At 41.2% G+C, this 20,054-nt stretch overlaps 1 protein-coding gene across 4 annotated transcripts in view; it reads left to right on the top strand.

Annotated features, from left to right (window-relative positions):
- MPPED2 (metallophosphoesterase domain containing 2) overlaps positions 1-5,741 on the top strand; it is a 130,387-nt gene extending 124,646 nt beyond the window's left edge. For all 4 annotated transcript variants that reach the window (XM_054828777.1, XM_054828779.1, XM_054828776.1 and 1 more), the window contains 2 exons: positions 1,135-1,248; positions 4,324-5,741. In XM_054828777.1, coding sequence (XP_054684752.1) covers positions 1,135-1,248; positions 4,324-4,442 — 233 coding nt within the window. In that variant the 3' untranslated portion in view covers positions 4,443-5,741. The remainder of the gene's footprint in view (positions 1-1,134; positions 1,249-4,323) is intronic.
- Positions 5,742-20,054: the final 14,313 nt, after the last annotated feature.

Here is a 20,054-nt window from a genome sequence, read left to right as displayed (position 1 = left end):
TTTGTAATGTTTCATGGGTGCTATTTTAGATGGGTTGCTAATCTATCTGCTCTGAATCAGGTTCTTTAGAAATAATATGATGCTGCAGACACTAAGGAGTGCTTTAATTCAATAAGCATACTTAAATTTTGGGTTTGATGGAGATAATTAAGTTCAATTTCAAAAGGTTGGCACTGTATTTTAACTAGAGAGACAGATTAGGTGCTAATATTGTGCCTAAAAGGAGGGGGTTTAGGTCTCAGCCTGCATGTTAATATTGACAAAACGCTGCTTTTTAAATTGCGTAAATATTAAGGGAGGTAGATGTGTAACTGGACTCTTTGTTCTCTCCAAAATTCAGTCAAGTTCATGTCACAACGTGTTTTTACTACCTGGGATAAACTTGGCACAGGGTGTAATTACTTTAAAGTCAGTAGAACAGTGCTACAGTTGGACGTGGCTCCTGATTTCCCTTTTACTCCTCACTCACCTTGCCCTGCTGATCCCTATCAGTGCTAGGCCAGGCAGCAGACTTCTGTCATAACGGATGTCAGGTTTTGTGCATTTTTCCATATTAACCATAGGGACCAAGCAGCAACGTAGTCAATTTGCACTAGCTTGTTGGAAGCTGTTTTGCTACATTGCTGGTTGTTGGTGACCGGGGACTCAGAAGTAACCTGACATTTGCAGACCGTGGTCCTCAGCAAGTTGTGGGAGTCTGTATTTTAAATCTTTGGGGTGACAGAGGTATCAGGTCGTAGATCAGCTGAAATTCCTGAGGTGTTTCATTTCTGGAGTAACCACGCAGCTGGCTTGGGAAGCTGACTGCTGTAAGAGCCAGGGGAAAGGGAAGAAAAATCTGCAGCAGTGCCGGGAATAAATGTCCCAGGGTTTCAAGGTGGAGGATGAGTTTAAACCGATAGTTTAAAAAAACAAATCACATCCAGAAGAATATTAATGCAGATGGAGGGAGGAAATCTTAAGAAAGACAAAGTGACAGTGAACATTTCTTAAAAGCCATTGTGTGCTTTAATGGAGAGGTTACGACTACAGATAATGTAATAAACCTTCCGTGAATTATGACTTCCTGAAAGAGTACGTGAAACCTTACCTGAATAGAGAAAATTAATAGTATTGATTGCATTTTGCCTTCAGGTTTTCGAGACTGGGTTCCAAAGGAGCTGCAGAGAGTGGGTTGTGTGGAACTGTTGAACACGGTGCAGAGGCGAGTAAGGCCCAAACTCCATGTCTTCGGTGGGATTCATGAAGGTAAGGAGCAGCACTACTCCCCTCTCTGATCTCAGAAAAGCGCCTTTCGATGGCGCATTGCAAAGGATGGATAATGGCATATTGGACTAAAGTAGGTAGGGAATTGCGGGGAGGAATTGCCTGCACAGCACTTTGTAAATTTATGCCAGAATTAAACCAGACTGTTTCAGGAACATGTGCTACATTTAGCCACCTACATCTTTCACTGTGCAAAGGTTGTTCTATACAGGTTATTTGAAAGCAATTTAAATTTTGACAAACTTGGTTAGAGAAACAGATGAGATTCCCCACACTCTCAAGCCAAAATAAAAATTATCCCCATTATTCCAAGCACAGGAGCCAAGAAAGGTGCTAGAAAAATGAGAAAGTCGAAGACAACTTACTGTCTCAGCTCAGCTCCCTCAGCATGTAAGGAAAAGCAGAAAGGAGGGCATCTTGACTCAGACTTGAGGAGGAGAGATTGCTAGAACTCACTTTGCATACATTTCTAAAAGTGTCCTGTAATACAGTTTGTACTGGTTATGTTACCTTCTAGCAGTCTCATATTTTAGAAGAGATACTTCCCCACTGTCAGTACCAGACCAGGCAGAGTGTGAAGCTTCAGAAACAATAAGCTCAGTTTGTGGCCGTGGGAGAGACTGAGAGATTAAATACGTTTTGGAGATACTAAAATATTTAATACAATTTTGTAGCTTTCATGTGGCTGAGAGAAAACACTAGGAGTTCTGCCTGAGAGTGTAAGACTTTGTGACCCTAGAACTCAAAATTACACATTAAATGCTTTATATTGTCCCCCCTGGAGGTTTCACCATTGACTCTAATTAGGTTCTCCATAGGCTTAAAGATTTGGAGGACTTCATAAAAGAAAAATAAAAAAAGGACAGCTTTCTCAACTAGTGGTGTTGGTTTTTCTGAAGCCCTTGTGACTTCATATAATGAGTTTCATGCCTGGTATCTGTAAATAAAGAGTTTATAAGGGAAATACTGACATGACCTTAAGTATAGTGGCTTGAATAGCAGTCTTTTAATGCACCCAGGAAAAGATTGGATATTTTGTATAAATATTAATCCTTCCACATTAAGAATAAGTGAATACAGCAAGACTTCTAGCTAAAACATGTATATTGTCTACAGCCTTTGTAGGCACATTGGATGATGAAACTTTTAGTTGTAATAGTGTTAAGTAATGGGAGAGGAAAGTATTTTAATGTACAAGATCATCATCGTGAGAAAGCACCGAGGAACCATGTGCAGCACCTTACATTTAAATCTCATAGGAAAGGTGGCAGCACATATTAAAAGTGAACGTTCAAATAAATTCTTATGAGCATACTAACAAGTTAAAATCCTGTTCAGTACTTAGACAGAAGACATAAGAACATTTTTTTTCAGTACAGAAAGAAATAGCCAAGTATTAAGAGCTTTATCTTACAGTGCAATTAATTCTCATCCAACTCCGGCTGAGATGAACGTGCACCACATTCCATTAAATCAACGAAGGCTATACACACATTTTGGTGATGCAGGCTTTTTTCCTGGTTGATAAGCAAGAACAACCACAAGCAAGGTTTTTCCCACCATGAGATGATCTAAATCAAAATTGCCAGTCTAAATAAATAAAGTAATACAGGCGGACAGTGCAGCAATTCTGAAGTGATTATTCTTCCTGATAGACACTGTGGGTAGCTGTATTTATCTTAGCTTTCAGACAGCAGTGATCTGTACTGTATCATAATGGTTTAAAAGAAAAACATTTTTCCCCTGTGGGTTTGCGATGGGAAGTTCTCTTCTTCCATGAAACACCGATTTTTTTTTGAATTTTTTTTTTTAAAAGTACATTTGGTGCCAAAGTCTTCCCAGGTTTTTTTTAACTTCTTTGTTAGCTTCTTTTGGATGTCAGCTGAAAACAATGGCAAAGTTTTCTCTCACCTTTTGCACTGGTGGAACTGGAGCCCCTGTCTCCTTATCCTTGAGAGAATATCTGTAAGAGCGAGAGCTTCTGCCTTCTCCGTACTTTTGTTATCATTCGTTTCCTCACATCACATTTGCTGAATAAAGGCTGAGGTGTGACTCAATTCATGGGTCACTATAGTTTGTGCCACTTGCCCAAAATTACTTCTGGTACATCCTACTCCTGTGCGGCAAGTGGGAGAGAAGATAGAGGCCAGCAGGTTCCTCAGATGCACTCTGAACACGAGCATTGCTGGCCAGATGTTTAGATGGTTGAGAACAGTCTTCAGCGTCCTGAAAGTGATGCTGTAGCGTTACTGAGAAGTCAAGTCCTTGGCGTGCTGAAAAACCTGTGATTAATATTCACCACTTCTTGCTTTTTTATTTGGGAACTAGTTACCAAGATCCCTTCGTAATGAAAAGCAGTCATCTATTTAACCTTCACCTCAACTGACCTCCAGTGCTCTCTTGTCTTTATAGCAGGAGATTCCTTTCCTTAGTCATGATTTTCACTGGTAGATAACACACAGATATATAAAAAAAATATACAAATATAAAGTATATATGTATGCATGTATATTTTTAACGTGGTAATGAGTTTCTGAGGTTTCACAAGCCAGCGTGAACACCAGCTTGGCAGTCCTGTGATGAGGAACTGGATGATAAGGGCTAGCACGGGGAAAGCTTACCAGGTTCTGTTTGTTACCCAGAGAGGGGTTTTTGTAGGCAAAACCAAAGTTGCTTCTAAATCTTTTGCTCCTGTTCGGTTTTTTTCATATGACAGACATTACAGGCATGCAAACTACAGCTCGCTGATTAAGTAATTAGAAACGGTGTCTGTGTGACTTCGTCTCTGGTTTTGCTGTATGCAGTTGTAACGGAGGATTTTCCGTGGCTGAAAAAAGTTTGTACATAAAACAAAAGCATTGGTTCTTATTTCAAATACAGTACATGGCATTTTTTCAATCAAACCTTTGTGGCAGCTTTCAAGAGCTTGTATCATTTTGAAGGGATTAATTTAATTTTATTCCAAAGCATTGATCCCACAACAAGCTTTCAGTGCAGCTGCCCACGGGCTGTATCGTTTGTTTGTATTACAGTAAGTGTGACACGTTCTCCCTACAGGTTACGGCATCATGACAGACGGTTACACAACGTACATCAATGCTTCAACGTGTACAGTCAGCTTTCAACCAACCAACCCTCCAATTATATTTGACCTTCCAACCCCTCAAGGATCATGAAGCACTACTGCACATTTGGAACTGGGGAAGGTCTATAAACTGCCATTTTCTAATTATAAAACTTACATTCTGTTCCATGTTTATTTCTAAATTGAGGGTGGGTGAGTGAGAATTTGGGGAAACTGGGGGGGTTTTGTTTTCGGGTGGGGTTTGGGGTTTTGGGGTTTATTTTGTTGGGTTTTGTTTTTATTTTTTGTAAATTGCTGGTATAAAAAAACCGAGAAGTTAGAGGTTGTGCTTTTTGGAAATGCAGCGTTCATTTTAAATTGATAAAGCATTGTGAATTTGTAAAATGAATTTTGTTTTTTTCAATAAATTTGCCATTGTAAATTGTTATAGTGTTCTCAAAAGGACAGCCAAGCTTTCTTTTAATAAGTGAGAGACCTTATTTTAATATTATATTATAAGCTAAAAATAGGCAGCATTTAAAAACACCCAAATTTGCACAACTTATGTTATTGTCGGGGTTTTTTAAGTGTCTTCTTTTTCCCTAGGTCTAAATGTTAGCTTTTCATCTCCATTTATATCAATTTTTTTTAGTAGCACAAACAATATTTTGGGGTCCATTTACCTCTTGATATGTGACTTGTTTCTGTTGACAGTAGAATGCAGCAAGGGGAAAATAGACTTCTCAGCTGTTTGTCTCTACCTGCTTTATACGTTAAAGACTGATATAGATAGCCACAGCCTGTATGTGATATCTACCTTTTATTGTTTGTTTTTAAATTATTTTAGCTTTAAAAGACTGGGAGTGAAAGCTGCAAAGAGCAGGTATTTCATGCAGTAAAAAAAAAAATGTAAATGCGGACTCCTTTTAAATATGAATTTATATATATATGTATTTTTTGTGCATTATAACTAAGCTAGGATTTAATATTGCCAGTATAGCATCTGCAAAATTATGCTGTACAGCACATCTAAATTATGAAGGATGTGACACATTTTCGAAGTGCTCAAGGCCTTCAAGAGCCCGAGTTAAATCTTTGTCGTAGTTCAGGCATGTATAGACTCAAATGGATACAATCAAGCCTAACTAAAATAAGGCTTAGTTGTCCTTTATATTTAAATATTCTTCTTGTCTTTTTATTTCCTTTTTCTTATTTTGCACTGTGTGTAAATGCAATCTCGCTAGCACAAAATATTGTTGCAGATAGTTATTTCTGTTCTACCACTGTAAATGCTATTGAGCTTTGTTCTGTTTTATGTTACCTTGTTAATGGAATTTAGAAAAGCAGTTGTTTCTTTAAATTTATTGTGATATTATATCTAGCGGCCTTTATATGCAAATAAAATTGCAAGATTTTTAAATACATGGTTTAAGGGAATTTTGCATTTTTCTGTGGCATTAACCATTTGGGGGGCAGTGATAAGGGTAAGAAAGAACTTTTCTATTTCTCAATAAATTTTTATTGCTTACTATTCATAGGATGTCAGTTGGGTCGATAGCACTCAGACTTCTCCTTCCGTTTTTCTCCCATCTGTCTCTTTCCATTCCTTTTAGAAAGAAGAGATTTTGTCTTCAGATGTTACAACTCAGTGCAACCAAGTTTGTGCAGTTAAGCCTTGTAGGATACTATTCCAGGTGACATAAGGAAAAATCGATTAGGCAGTAACCTTTGTGCTTCCTCACTTGGTCATTAGTACCGAGCTGCAGGTGCCTTAGGCTCATCTGCTGTGGGTTAAGGAATGAATAGTCACAGATGAAGTACATCACTTTTTATGTGGATCTCTTCTCAGTTCTGTGGCTACAGCAGGATCCACCAGCGGCAAGAGAAGTGCAGGGGAGTGCGGCTCGGTGTATGCCGGTAGAATGGCAAATGCAACAGGACCTGCTGGTGTTGCTGCCATACAGTTAAGTATATAGTAACAGAATCTTGGTCAAAAATAGAAGTTATGGATGTGGAAATCCAGTTTCAAACATGAGAAGGTAAGGGATTGTTTTCATGAGTCTGCACCTGCAGTAACAGCAAACAAGACCTGAAGCCACAGAGTGTTCCCATTTATCTTAGCAGGTTGTTAACTTTTGACATTATTTTGATACAAAGGTTATAGAGAACAAATTTTAGGCTCTTACAGCAGAGTGCTACTCAGAGGACTGCTGCTTGTATATTTTGATGCAATGCACATTACACATAACTATGGAGTTAGGCTGAAATTTTCAGATTTATAAGGCTGCTATACCAAAGTCTTTTCTGGGAAAGAAGCTGCTGTAACTCTTAAATCTAGTTCTTGTTGTGTACATGGAATTTCTTGTCAGGTTTCCAAATGGACTAGACAGGCATCTTTCACTGTTTAATGATATCTGCCCTGCTTTGCTTGCAGTGCTGGTTATTTTATCAATTGAGCCAAAGGGAAAAAGTCACCAAATAACAGTCCTTCCTTTTTGGATGTAGGTGCAGGGTCTGTCTTGCGGGGGTTTTGTCAGCCAGCAGTGGGAAGACTAAGGAATTGGTTTTGGCAACTGCAGCTGTTTACTGGCAAAGAACATGGCTACATTTAAGATGGCTGTCCTTCCTCAGATAAAGCCTTTTCTTGGAGCACAGAGAAATCATATATATAGCGCACCTTAGAGCGTTCTTTCACTGATCTGTTGCTTGTTGTCAGTGCATAAGGAGGAAAGATCTATCACCTGGGATGCTTTGTAGTGCTGTGAACTTCCAGATGAGCAGAGAATAGCCAGCCGCTGCATCTGGATTGCTCTCCGGCCTTCTGAAGGACCTGGTGCCCCATCACTAGCTAGGACAGGTACAGCCCGTGGTACCAGCCTGCCATTCTCCATTTCAGGTATCTGCCTCTAGTGAAAACCGGGTTATTCCTAAAGCAAAAAAATTTAAGCCAGTGGCTTTGTTCCAGGATTTGAGCAGCCTGAAGCCTTTTGGCAGCAGACGGAGCCAGATGAGTAAGGGCTGGCGTAAGGTCAGCCAGGAGTCTGCCTTGGGTAAGGCTGGCAGCAAGAAAATACCAGAAGCGCAATGCCTTGAAGAAACAAAAGTCTGTACCAGACTCTGCAATGAACTGTAAACTGGTACTTGGAGCTGTAGATGTCCTAAAGGTGTGTGTCTCTTGGTCTCAGTTCCCCAGAGGGCTTTTTCTCTCTGTGGTGCAGCAGGTGTGTTATCACGTGGATGTGAGAGCCTGGATCTCTAACAACAGGCTAAGACTCTCTACTTCCATTTAGACAGGCATCAAGGCTAGTCACTGCTTTGTCATCTGTTGATGCTGAATACAGCTGTTAATTTAGAGAAATACCCACTCTTCGGGGGTACGTTCTACGCGTGCGTTTTCTCTTGTGTTTTTTTTCCTCTCTGGCTCTGTCAGCTTCACCTTGCATACCACCGGGTGTTCAGCACTGAACTAGTTGTTCTCTCTGGCAGGATCTTTTTAATTCCCTCTTTTTAATTTAATTCCCTCAATTTTCCTTTGTCCTTTCAGAAATTGGTCTAGCTTTCCCTCTTCTGAGAAAGCTATCATTTTGGCTAGTGGCAATTACAAAAAGGCTAGGAAAACATCAGAATTTTGGCATTTTTTCTTTCTGTACTCTCAGAGATTTTGAAATGTATACGTGTCTGTCTTTGCTGTCACAGGCAGGTAATTTTCCTTTGCTGGATGTCAGCCATATCTGACAATCATTGTAAATGGGACACAGTGTGATTTGAAGGAGTTTCATTTCATGGGGAGGCAAAAGTGTGATGAATCTGCTTCTTTTCAAGGATCCCTCACTACTAAAAGTAGCTCAATATCTGTATGCAGAATAAACCTTGGATAATAAGTCTTTCTCCGGGGTCTGATCCAAGCCCATTGAACTCACTGGGAGTCTTTCTATTGACTTCAGCTGGCTTTGGATCAGAAACCTGGCATCTATCTGGATTGTGTTTCTGTCTATTACTCATCCTTCAAAGTGGAGGAGATGGTCCCTGGTTAACATGCAAGAACCTCTTGGCAGGAAGAGGGACCTACCTATTGTAAGTGCTGAATCTTTCCAAGTGATTGATTAACAGCAGCGTAGTCGATTAACCTTTCTTCTTCTGAGAGCAGCTTTCATCTAGTCATCTCGATAAGGCTGAAAGCAGTCAAGGCCTTTATCAGGGGAGGGCGGCGGAACAGGATGTTGCCCAGAGGTGATTGGTTCCCAATTCTCTCTGCATAGTGAATTTAGTGAATTCAGCAGACCTTGAGGTCAAGCATTTATTAGGCTAAGAGACTGTCAAATCAATCTGGTCTACTCCAGGCAAGTTCTACCAGGAGAATGGGTTTTGCCAAGACTCTGTCTAAGAAATAGATTGATGACTAACTCCTGGTTGAAGCTGCCTTTCTCTTTTCCATTTTCCGTGAATCAGACTTTTTCCCCTCACTGACACCAATATTTTCTCCCTAGACAAATTTTATTAAGGAAACTCCTGGAAACCATCTATAATTTAAGTCGAGGGGAGACTTCCAAACTCTGTAGCCCTTCCATTCTGTGTTAAAGTGACCCAAGGGCTTTCTTTGAGACCTTGCTTTTGACCACACCTGATTGAATTACATATCTGGAATTTTCTTTTCACCCTTTGTCTGCCCACACCCCCCTCCTTTTTTTTTTTTTTTTTTTTTAACTTGAGGATATTTTCTAGCAGTTATAGACAAGCAGGGATCCTGGTTTTCCCTGCCCAACGTGGTAACTTCTTATTGGAAAGAGAAATGCATCACAAAAGCTGCATGGAACAAAGCCTGCAACACAAAGCAGTATATTTTGTCTTGCCTCTATTTTGAGGTGTAGATCCTGACTTCCTTGTACATGCCTCATTTGCAGTAACCAATCTTTTATGCAACATTTTTGATTCTAATTTATATTTAACTGCTACTCAGATAAAATCACACTATGATCAGGCTTAGACAACTACGTCAGCTGTCAGCCCTTGTAGGACACCCTATGCACCTCTGCAGAAGGTCCCAGCCATCAAAGCAGTCTGACCTACAGAAGCCCAAAGAAAGGGACTCTGATAAAGGAGTGCAGCCTAAGTGCGACACGGAAGGCTAAAGTCGGGTTTTAACATCTTCAGTTCCTGTCAGCCTAATCAAGAGAAAATGCAAGAGAAGTCTGAGCGAGTTTTAGTGCACTAAATTGGTTTTCAGACATCCACATTGATTTATTTTTTTCCCCATCTAGTTAACGCTTTTCCTACCTTCATTTCTGGCTTGAGCCAGCCAGTTTTGTAACGATTAATTTATGATGTGGCTATAAGGACACATCTCATTTTGGTTTGCTTCTTTAAGTTTTTCTGAGGAAGTTTTCCTTAGGCTCAGTTTACTTTTTGTTTATTATAGAACAGAATCAAGAGGAGTCCTTCATTTCTTCCAGGCAGCATTTCCCTGCAGCTCTTATTACACAAGTTAGTAACTTATTTTGTACCTAAGGTTTACATTCACGGGAGAGGGTCTGCCAAAAACCTGTACCTCAGTTTAGGATAACTGAATGAATGGCTTACATTCATCTCTTCCTCAGACAGTGGGGAGTATTTATCTGGGTAGATGGCTCAGTGGTACAATAGCGCTTGTCAGCTTTATGAACTGAGGAGTTGGGACTGAGAGAGAAGACTTTTAAACTACAAAACAGTCAACAGTAAACTTGAAAGTATAGACTTAAAAGTAATAAAACAAAATACTTAAGCCTTCCTCTAATCCCATTAAAATGTATTTTTGTACTACTGTTGCTATTAACATGGCTCAAACGTGTCAGTCTGTTGCCAAGGGCTTTCAGTGATGAACTGTTAGAAAAGGAACAACCCAAGACATTTTAAGGTTTTTGCATACTGTGTACAAGCGTTTTCAACATTCAGTGGCATCTGAGTATTTAAGCAAAATATTTTTTCTGGCTGCTGAGAGTCACTGCAATTGGACTGTAACTTTTTGTTGTTGTTGTTAATTGTCAGTAGAGATGGTATTGCCCGAAGTCAGCATGGATCTGGTTGGTTTAGGAGCTCATTCTGCACGTAACAAGGGGTCTCCTGTGTAAGGCTGAGTCTAAAGGGACAGGATGCTGGAAAGGCAGGAGAAAAGGAGTCTCTTGAGTTAACAGATTGAAAAGTGACCAACTTGCCCAAGATCTCACAGGAGATCTCACAGTCCTAAGAACTGAATCTGCATCTCCAGAGCAGTGTTCTAGCTCTTTAACTACAGGTTTCCTTTTTGTACATTTTCCTTTGCAAATAGATGGAGAAACCATTTCCTTTGTTCCCCAAGAACAAAGCTGCTGCTATGAAAATCATCCCAGGATCCTGCAACACAGGCTGGCTTGTGACAGGGGAGACTCCAGCTAGGCAGAAAACAAAAATCAAAGCAAATTCCTGCATTTTTAATCAAGCTAGAATAGAGGGAGGATAAACAGGTAAAAGCCAAGCTTTTGGTAATAGAACAAGTAATCTCTATTAGATGCACAGCAAAACATATATCAATCATCTTAAAGTGTTAAAGTGCATCTGATGTTTTTTCTTCAGCAAGCAAATAAGTGATGAATTAGCTTAGTTTAGACTCTCTGAAGATGATCACTAGCATAGATTCTTTAAAAGGTCTGAAGCAGGTACAAAATCTTTACATTACTGTAAGATACAGAATACAGCTCTGTCAGTAACACCACACTGTTATTGGCTTTGTGTTATGAGGTATCTAGAGAATTTTGGAGACAACGTGTTTGAGCATCGTATTGACGCTACAAGGCATCTGGCTCAAGCCCAACTCAGGCTGGGAGAGTGGCAGTTCCTAAGAGGACCTAAATTGTATTGATTAAGGTCTCCCAATCAACAGAACAACTTCTACTACAAAGTGCTATTGAATTTACTGTAGACTTAAAACTACAAAATACATAGGCGGCTTATTCATAATCAATTACACGAGATGTAAAATTTTGACATTCAATAGCTATATCAGCTTAAAATTAAACTCAAGTGGTTTATTTTTATCTTTGATTTGGGTTTCTATTATTAAAGCAAGGCCAAAGTTTCAGATATCTTTACATTGCCAGGACCATATGAAGAATCCTATTGGACACCCCATCACTTTGGTGGCATTTAAATCCACCACCTTATGGTATCTAGAAGTATGTAAGAAAAGTCCAGGTTTGTGACATGTCCTTTGCAAAAAATCTTACCTGTTGCTCCGAGATTACTTTGGAGCTACCACAGTTACCAGTTGGACTTAAGCACAGTGGATAGTTGCAGATAAAATTTACTGTTCCTAATATAATGCCCTACAGCAAACTCCCAGCTATGCAAATACTCACTCGGAAAAGCTGTGGCTCTCATTTGCATGTCAGTGGCACGTCAGTCAAGGCTGAGACCTTCTTGACTTGGTGTTACATGTTCAGCGTGGAAAGAGAGTCCCTTTCCTGTGAAGCCAAAGTCCAGCAAGACTCAGGGAAAGCAAAAAGCCGGTAACTATGCTATTTTCAGTGTTGGAGGAGCCGTGAGACAAAAACGAAGCTAATCAGCCACAGTCACACCAGTGACCTGTGGCCAAACTAAGGATTGAATCCTTATTTTCTGATCTGACAGCTTGTTGCTGTTCAGTTCCCCCAGCTTTTTATTTGGAAAGATCTTAAAATGAGAATGAGCCAGCTTCCTAATCATAACTTGGAGAAACAAAATAATTTAAAACCCCACAAAACATGTCACGTTAAAGCCGTCATTTGAACCAATAATAACCAATAGATGCCAGAAAGGGCGTTCTGAAGACACATTGGATTTCCAGGCTTAAGTACATGAGCTATAATTTCTGCGAATGTTAGACAAACGGTATTTTGTTAGTTATTTACTGAAATCTTTCTTCCTCTGATAAAGCTTACGATGGTGTGTGCCCAAGCCAGGAACAATTTTAAGACCGTCCCACCTCAGATATTTTGGAGAGAGGGATGGTTGGTTTGGGGCTTTGATTTGGTTTGGGGTTTGGGTTTTTTTGTTTTTTGGGTTTGTTTTTTTTTTTTGCAAAGTAGCTCTCAAAGCAGTATTCCGTGGGTAGGAAGCGCTCTTTGTTGAAATCTTAATCCCAGTTTAATTTTTTTCAGACCAGCCAGACTTCTATTTGCCGTGCAGTAAATTTTTTTCTTAAACTGTGTTTTGATAGATTTAGCTCCCTGCTGTAAAGATGTGCTCGAACAATGGGGGCAGGTAAGCAGCATGGTTGCGCTGATGATTTAGAGTTTGCTGGCTTTTATATGAAACAAGAGGAAAGCTGGTCTGGTGTCAGCAGTCATTACCTTCTGTCTGTGATGTGCTTTCCCGACACAGTGGCACTTGAGAGACTGCTTTGTAACTACGTTACTATGAAAACAGACTTTTCCAAGGAACGAATTATCTATCTGGAGTGTAGTAACCATATGCAGACAACCCCAGCTGTAGCTGTGGCTTTCGCTAGTATCATTTACAGGCCTGAATATTTGTATAAATGCCAGTTAAGCTGCAGCACCATTATTTGTCACAGAAAGCTTGGCCATATAACGAAAATACCTCAGTTTCTGGTGCCAGACAATTTCAAGAGGACTCTTACTGCAATAAATCAGCCTTGCATGATTACAGAATTGCAGTAAGTAGTTTCAGTGTTTCTGTGGATCTGATCTTTATGAAGTTGGTGATACTGCTCGTGTGGGTTAGGGACTGGGTGCTATGAAATCTCTGATGAAATAGCAGAGACTGGATGGGTTATAAGAGAACTTCTATCTGATGGAACAGTCTTAAAGCCCAAGAATATGGCAATGGAAGAAATACTGGAAATGTGTTTAGAAAGAGATAACACAAAGTTTACTCCCTCCTCCAAATACAGATTCAAACAAGAACATCTGTCCAAAGTAGGTTTGACCAGCAGCAATTACAGCACTGATTTTAGAAATGAACGTGAAACATGTTGCACATGCCTATGAATCATCCTGCATATTAATTTGTATATTTAATTACTGAAATAGCTGTCTATACTTTTCTGGCCTCTAAAAATCAGTGTGTCGCTCTACTATTGCGTATTTGTTACTATACGCATAGGCCAACACTGTGATGATAATCTGATACATCCACAGTAAGAAGTAAATGACCTGCCATCTAGGTCAACTGTTCTTTTTCCTTTGAGACAAGATAGTAGCTCTTCATAGCAAATGAAGCCTCTCTAATCTTCAACCGTTCTCCATTTACACATGAGTAAATAGGTTAAACCGTTCATAAAACGACAGAATCATACCAAAGAGTAGTAATACAAAGTGGCAGTAGCAAAACTGAAAAGCAGTCCATTATATTCTGCTCTGGATAGTACCTGCCAACAAACCAAAGACCAAGTACAGTATTGGATAGCGATCAAGTTAATGGGTATGGGCAGATACGGTTATTCAGAGGAGCGTCTTGCCCTCATTCCTCCTGCCAGGGGAGACGAGCGCTCTCGCCATGGCCCTCCCGAGCTCAGTGCAGCCGTTCACCTGTGTCCCTCGAGCGAGGACCTTGCCCCAATGGCCGTAAGGAAGTAAAACGTGCCCGATTAGGAGATTGTGTCTCTGCATAAAAGACCAGGGAGTTTCATTACATAATTAATTCTTATTTTCCTGCATACTTCTTTGTGGTCTGGTTGGTACAGTAACCTTTCAACGCACATCATGTTTCTCCTCCGCAGCAGTACCTGCGAGGTCTGCTCCTGCCGGCTGTCAGGCTGAGCACTGGGCAACACTGCAGGTTCCCATCGCCAGCACCCACCGCTCCACGGGACCTCCCTAAAGCCACGGGAAGGGTACCTGAAATGGGCAGGAGGGAGAACGAGTAAGAAGCAGCAATGTGATTTACAGTACGTTGGCATGAACAGCAGAATGGTATTCTTCTAGGATATAAATAAGCATAAAAGAGTATCAGTATTACTCTATCAAGCAGGAACGATTAACTGAGCTAGGCAATTTCCCAAGCCCATCATCATCCCTTACACTCTAGAAAGCTGCTGTGATCCTATAATAATCACTGGACGTTATCTTTCCATTTGGGTAGTTTGTCCAATATAATTCAGCCAGGACTTACAGCTCATCCCTATAGTAATAGGTCACCATATGCTTCACATCTGGTCCTACAAAAAAAGCCATATTACACATACGATGGCAACTATTTTCAGGGACAGTCTCCAGAGACACATAAGTGTGACTAGCAGTCTTGACAGTTTAGCAGTTTCATTAATCAGCATTAAAACCTCGTTTTACTATTACAGGCATAATTACTACTAGTTCAAATGATGACTAAAATAAGCACTTTGACGAATTTTGTTATTTAGTGAGCTGATATAACCAATTTTTTTTAACATGTAGGCATTTAAAAAAACCCCAACAGCAAGACCACCATTTTGTCTCATCAAAAGCCATTGGACCAAATTGGCCCCATCAGTGATGACAGAGCAGAAGTGTATTTAATCAGCAAACAAGAGAAGGATGTAGGCTTCTTCATGTTTCTCAGAATTCAGATCTATCTGGTTTGTCACAGAAGAAAATGCTTGCCTGGAATATCTGAGTATCTGCTGTCAGGTGAATATTTCAGCTTACGATTGGGATCTAGCTCTAGTTTTTATCTGAGAGGGGAGGAAAAAGGAAAAAAAAAAAAAAAAGAACCCACTTTGCAGGCAATAGTATGCAGAGAAAATATATCACCTCTTGCTTCACACACCACATCATGGAACCCACTGCTATTTAGAGTCTATAGAGGATAGAAACGATACAAATTCTTTACCTGAAGTCTTCCTACAGGGATAACACACAGGAGCCTGGATTACTCACTGACTTCCATGCACATGCCTATTGTTCTCATCTGATGTCCTAACAGCCTTTTCTTAACATGCCATCCTAAAACCTTAATAAGAGGACAGTGAGCAAAGTGGACAAGTACATTCTAACTTTCAATAGTTCATATTGTGAGACCGCTGCCTGCAAGAAGTCAGCCTACCAAACTGAGACAAATGTCCTTAAAAAGAGCCAGAGAATAATAATTTGGTTCTCTCTCACCCACGGAAGCAAAACTCATCCTGTGATCCATACAGCACAGCTGACAGCTTTTGCCTTCACCGGCTCCAGGTCCTCAGCCTTTGAGAGGATTCCCCTGTGCCATCAGAAAAAGCTAACTTCATCCTCTTTAAGCAAAATACTTTCTTCTTCCCTGCTGAAAGAAGAGTTACTTTCCAACAAATTTAGCAAACGTTTGGGATTTCTGGACCCCAGATCCAGTGTAGTGGCAAGGTGTACATACTGCCTTAAAAATCTGGCAGGATAAGGGCTAATTTCCAGGTGATTCGTTATAATAGGAAATCCTCTAAAAGTGCTCTGGAATAGTGGACGTGCCTCTGCTCTGCGTATGTCCTGTGGGCACCTCTTCAAGAACAAATAATTCCTGCAGCACTTGCGGCCAAAATTTTCCCTTTTCCTTCTGATGGCCAGAAAGCCGCTTCATTCTTCCAACACAAGGGTGACTAATTTGGTATGGTTTTGGTGGGCAGCTTTTGGGTACTCTGCATTACAAGTAGTGATGTACCCATTTTAAATGAACTGTGTTACAGCTACAAAGCAAGGAAAGACATTTATCCCAGGCACTGCAATTAATTTGGGTTTACTCCCTATCCCACCTTTAAATAAGCTAGATATTGGGGTAAACGAGCGGGGGTACTGGCCCAGAGCTGCCCCATGAAGCCCCTTTAAGGGCCAGCCGCTGTCTTTCCCGGCTGGGTCCCTGCCATCTTAGAAACTGGAGCAGGAGGCACTGGAAATCCCTTGAAAACTGTCATTTTTCAAACTGCCAAGAACTGCGATGCTAATCGAGGAAAACACGGGAGATGTACTGGATTCTTTACATGAGCGGGTCTCCAGGGTTGAAATTTATTTTAAGCTTGTGCTTATTTTTAGAGAGTTTCTTGCTGTTGTTGTCAAACCTATGCTAAAGCAATTATTGCCTGTGAGGGTCACGCGGAGTTCAGCGTTACTGAAAAACTTACAGCAGAGCCGCAAATGGCCTGAACGGCTGGGCAGAGCAGCCTGCGCAGACTTTGTCACTTAAAGGAAGAGCAGCTTCCTTCTGGCCTCCCTGCCTTCCTCTTTTTATTTTTTTAAAATGAGAAGCAGGTTTGAGCCCTTTTCTTTAATTGCATGAAGCCGTACTGCCGAAAACCCCTCCCCGCTCCAAGTAGCCAACTCCCTCCCCAAATGCAAACCCTGAGCTGGACTGGGGCAGCTCCGTCCTCCTTTCGCCTGGCCCCGCAGGGGTACTGAACAAGCCATCATTAGGTTTCAGGGCAACCCACCCGGACAAGACCTATTTCAACATCGGGTCTAAAATGGACAAACCAAGATATAGACAAGATAAAGTTATGACAAATGAAAGCCAAAACAAACATAGCCGTCTAAGAGAACCCCTCAAAGATGCTTCCCCCCCGGCCCCGATCAGCTGCCGGCCAAGGCGGTGGGTACGGAGTTGTGCTGCTCCAGTGCGCGTGCCGCTGCTGCGTGGAATCGAGTGCTGGCTGCTGCCTCCATGCAGCTTCATTTTGATCTTCACATTTCCTAACTGATACACCAGCTCTTTTCTTAAATAACATCAGTTTTAGGTTTAGAGGAGTTAAGAGACTAATTTTTCTACTTGGTCCCTTGGTTGGGGAATTACTAAGTAATGCAAGGCAGCTGTTCCTACATTTGAAAGCTCTAATACCAAGAACTTGCATAGAGAAAGAAGCCTGCACTGGGGAGGAGGAGGAGTGTAACAGAAACAGCAGGGATCCTGGGCTGGCTGCTCAAAGGAAAGATGAGGATTTTATGAAGCTGCGTCAGAGCGCTACAGCCATCCTCTCCACCACAGAAGGAGGACTCGACAAGCTAGGTAAGTACTATATTCCTTGTGTGAAAGCCATATTCATTGTTTTTCTCCCTGCTATAAAAAAGCAGAACACATGTGGGGCCAGAGCTGTCCCAAAATGCATTATATTTTGACAGCTACGCTCCAGAGAAAAGTGGGATAGATGTAGCTGTTGTTTTGGGAAGGGAGGAAAGATTTAAACAGCAAAAAAATCAGCAAACTGCCTCCTTTCCTAACTTACCTCATGCACTTTTTGAAGCAGACCATCAGCCGCTGTGAATTTGCACGCTTGGCTGAGGAGCTAAACTCCTTCGTTGACAGTGGCTGCAGGTGGAGAGCTACAACATATGTGTGTTTTTATATGTGTGTATACATACAAAGTCATCATGTTTTCACTTTTAGATGTGTGTGTATATATATACACCAAAAATGAAAGCGGTGCTGGTGCTTGGTGCGTTGGCAAGCGTCCGCAGGTGTTAAGGCAGCTGGGTTTATGGGGTAGGTGCACACATACACACAGACTTGGAGCACTGTATTTATTATACACAACCAGGAGGATTTTTAATAACAGGGCTCCAGAAGTTGTAAGAAAGGTTTATTTTCAACTTCTCTGTCATTCATGAAAAATACCAGCTCACAGACAAAGCTGTTTATTAACTCAAAGAGTCGTGATTACATGCAATGCTCAGGACAAACCCCTTAGACAATACAGAAATGCCACAGTTTTCATCACGAACGGATTTTATGAGGTACTGCAGAACTGCAGCAGAGCAGGTACGGGCCTGATCCTGCCTCCAGCGGAGTCAAAGGTTTTGCCACTAATCTCAAAACCGCGGGTGAGCTCTGAGGCTGGTCGTGCCGGTCAGGAACAATGGTTTTACCTCGTAACAGAGAACAGAAAAAACCCTGGAATTCTGATACCAGCTTTTGGTGGAAATATATTTTCTTCTCTGATCATCATTCTTATATTTAATAATTAGAGGTATGTGTACTAAGTAAGCACAGCAGGATCAAAATAATTTCCTGATGGAGAGACCGAGGCCTTCAGGGAAGGGTCAGTCTTTATTGCCTGTGAGGGTGCTGTCAGCATAAATAATTATCATGAACTTCAACTTCAAGCAATCAAACTTCATCGTATTGAAGGAGCCCCATTAAATGCTCAGGTTGTTCTTAATTTGATCTAGTGCAGTCAATTCCTTAGGGTAAGAGAGACTGCAAAAAAAAAAAAAAATCAATACGGCATCGCAAAGGAAGCTGAGGTGTCTTGGTCGTGTCCACCAGAGGAAGTGGAACCGTGGGAAGGAGGGGACTTTGTCTCGGCCCCGCTGGGACACAGGCGCGATAAAGCTTGTCAGCTGCTCAGAAGCCCTTGGACCCAACGACGAGTTTCGAAGGCAACTCAGCTGAGGTAAATCAGACCTGAAGCACCATTTCTTCTAGAGCTCTGCTGAGCTGGGATTAAGCTCCTCTTCTAGGTTTCCTTGTTTCCCGGTTCTTACCCAGCCAGTTTGCGTGACGGCATCTGCTCTGCCATGACGACGCTTTTCCACCGCTCGCTGCGTGCAGCTGGCAGGCTGCTGGGGCGGTCGCTGCTGCCTCGCCTGGGGTTTAACTTCCTCTGCCTTCAGAGAGAGACGCAGAGCGATGCAGGTTTCAATGCACCTTCTGTTCCCTCTCTGTTTATAGTTCTGCAAGGCAAAATGTGCTGCTGGTTTCAATTTATTTTTTTTTTTTAAAATCTCCGCTCATCACTTTCTTCAGAGGTATAGTGAAATACTAGATGTTAAAAGGGAATAATCCTGAATTTGTGGGCAAAACTTAAGAATCAAAATCTAACCCACTAGATCGAGCTTTAATATTCATAACATTTAGACTTATTTAACTGCCTGGACCTGTATAAACACCCCCTCCCCAAATTAACCACTTTTCCTACTCTATATATAATCTTGCACTGTGAGCTTCTGCTGTACTACCTGTTGCAACTATTATTAGAGAGCATTAGAAACTTGAAACAATTGGCACAGATTTTTTTTGTTAGAACTGCTCTTCTCTCTCATGACTTAAAAATTACTCTTGGTCACTTTGTAGTAATTCTTTTAACCAAAGTTCGTATTGAATTTTTTCTAAAGAAAAGAACAGCTCATGGGAGGCAGATATTTTTGCCTTGTATTTTGATTGTAGGACTGTGGAAAAAAATATAACCTAAAAAAACCCCCAGAAAAATTAATAAATCCAAGGCCATTTATAAAGTAAAAAGTCTTTTCATTTGAATGCTCTCTCTACCTGCCCACTTACAGGAGTGGGAATCGCACGTGTGCATTGGGGATCCGAGTTTTCCACCAAAAAGAGACCGAGAGATGCTTCTTCTGAATTGTGCCTCAGATAACTAAATTAATTTCGTGTCAGAGATATTGCAAATGACACAGATAAAGATTTTACAAAAAAGATTTCATATTTCCCTTTCTCATTGCCGGTTGAATATTGGGAAACTTGACCTAATTCAGAGCAGGAATAACAACTCCTGCTCTTTCGAGTGGGCTTCAGTGGACAAACGATGCCTTGCTCCTGCTCCTCAGAGGTAGAGAAAGCAAGCAGGCTTTCATACCGCCGTAGCCTTTCCCCCACAGCAGGTTCAGAGTGCGCACTTAAATCTGCAAACAGAGGACGCCCGGCTTTCCATTGCCTTTTCAAAATAAACGAACAAAACTTTTAGCTTGTTTGTACCAAGCAGCCACCTTTTTGTGCGGCAGAAGATGGCTTTTGACTGACTGACACGGCAGGTGCCGCGGGAGCCAAGACA

This window comes from Grus americana, chromosome 5 (genome assembly GCF_028858705.1).
Source record: "Grus americana isolate bGruAme1 chromosome 5, bGruAme1.mat, whole genome shotgun sequence".
NCBI classification, from domain to species: domain Eukaryota; kingdom Metazoa; phylum Chordata; class Aves; order Gruiformes; family Gruidae; genus Grus; species Grus americana.
The sequence above is the reverse complement of the archived record's forward strand: the minus strand, read 5'-3'. Positions and strand labels throughout refer to the sequence as shown.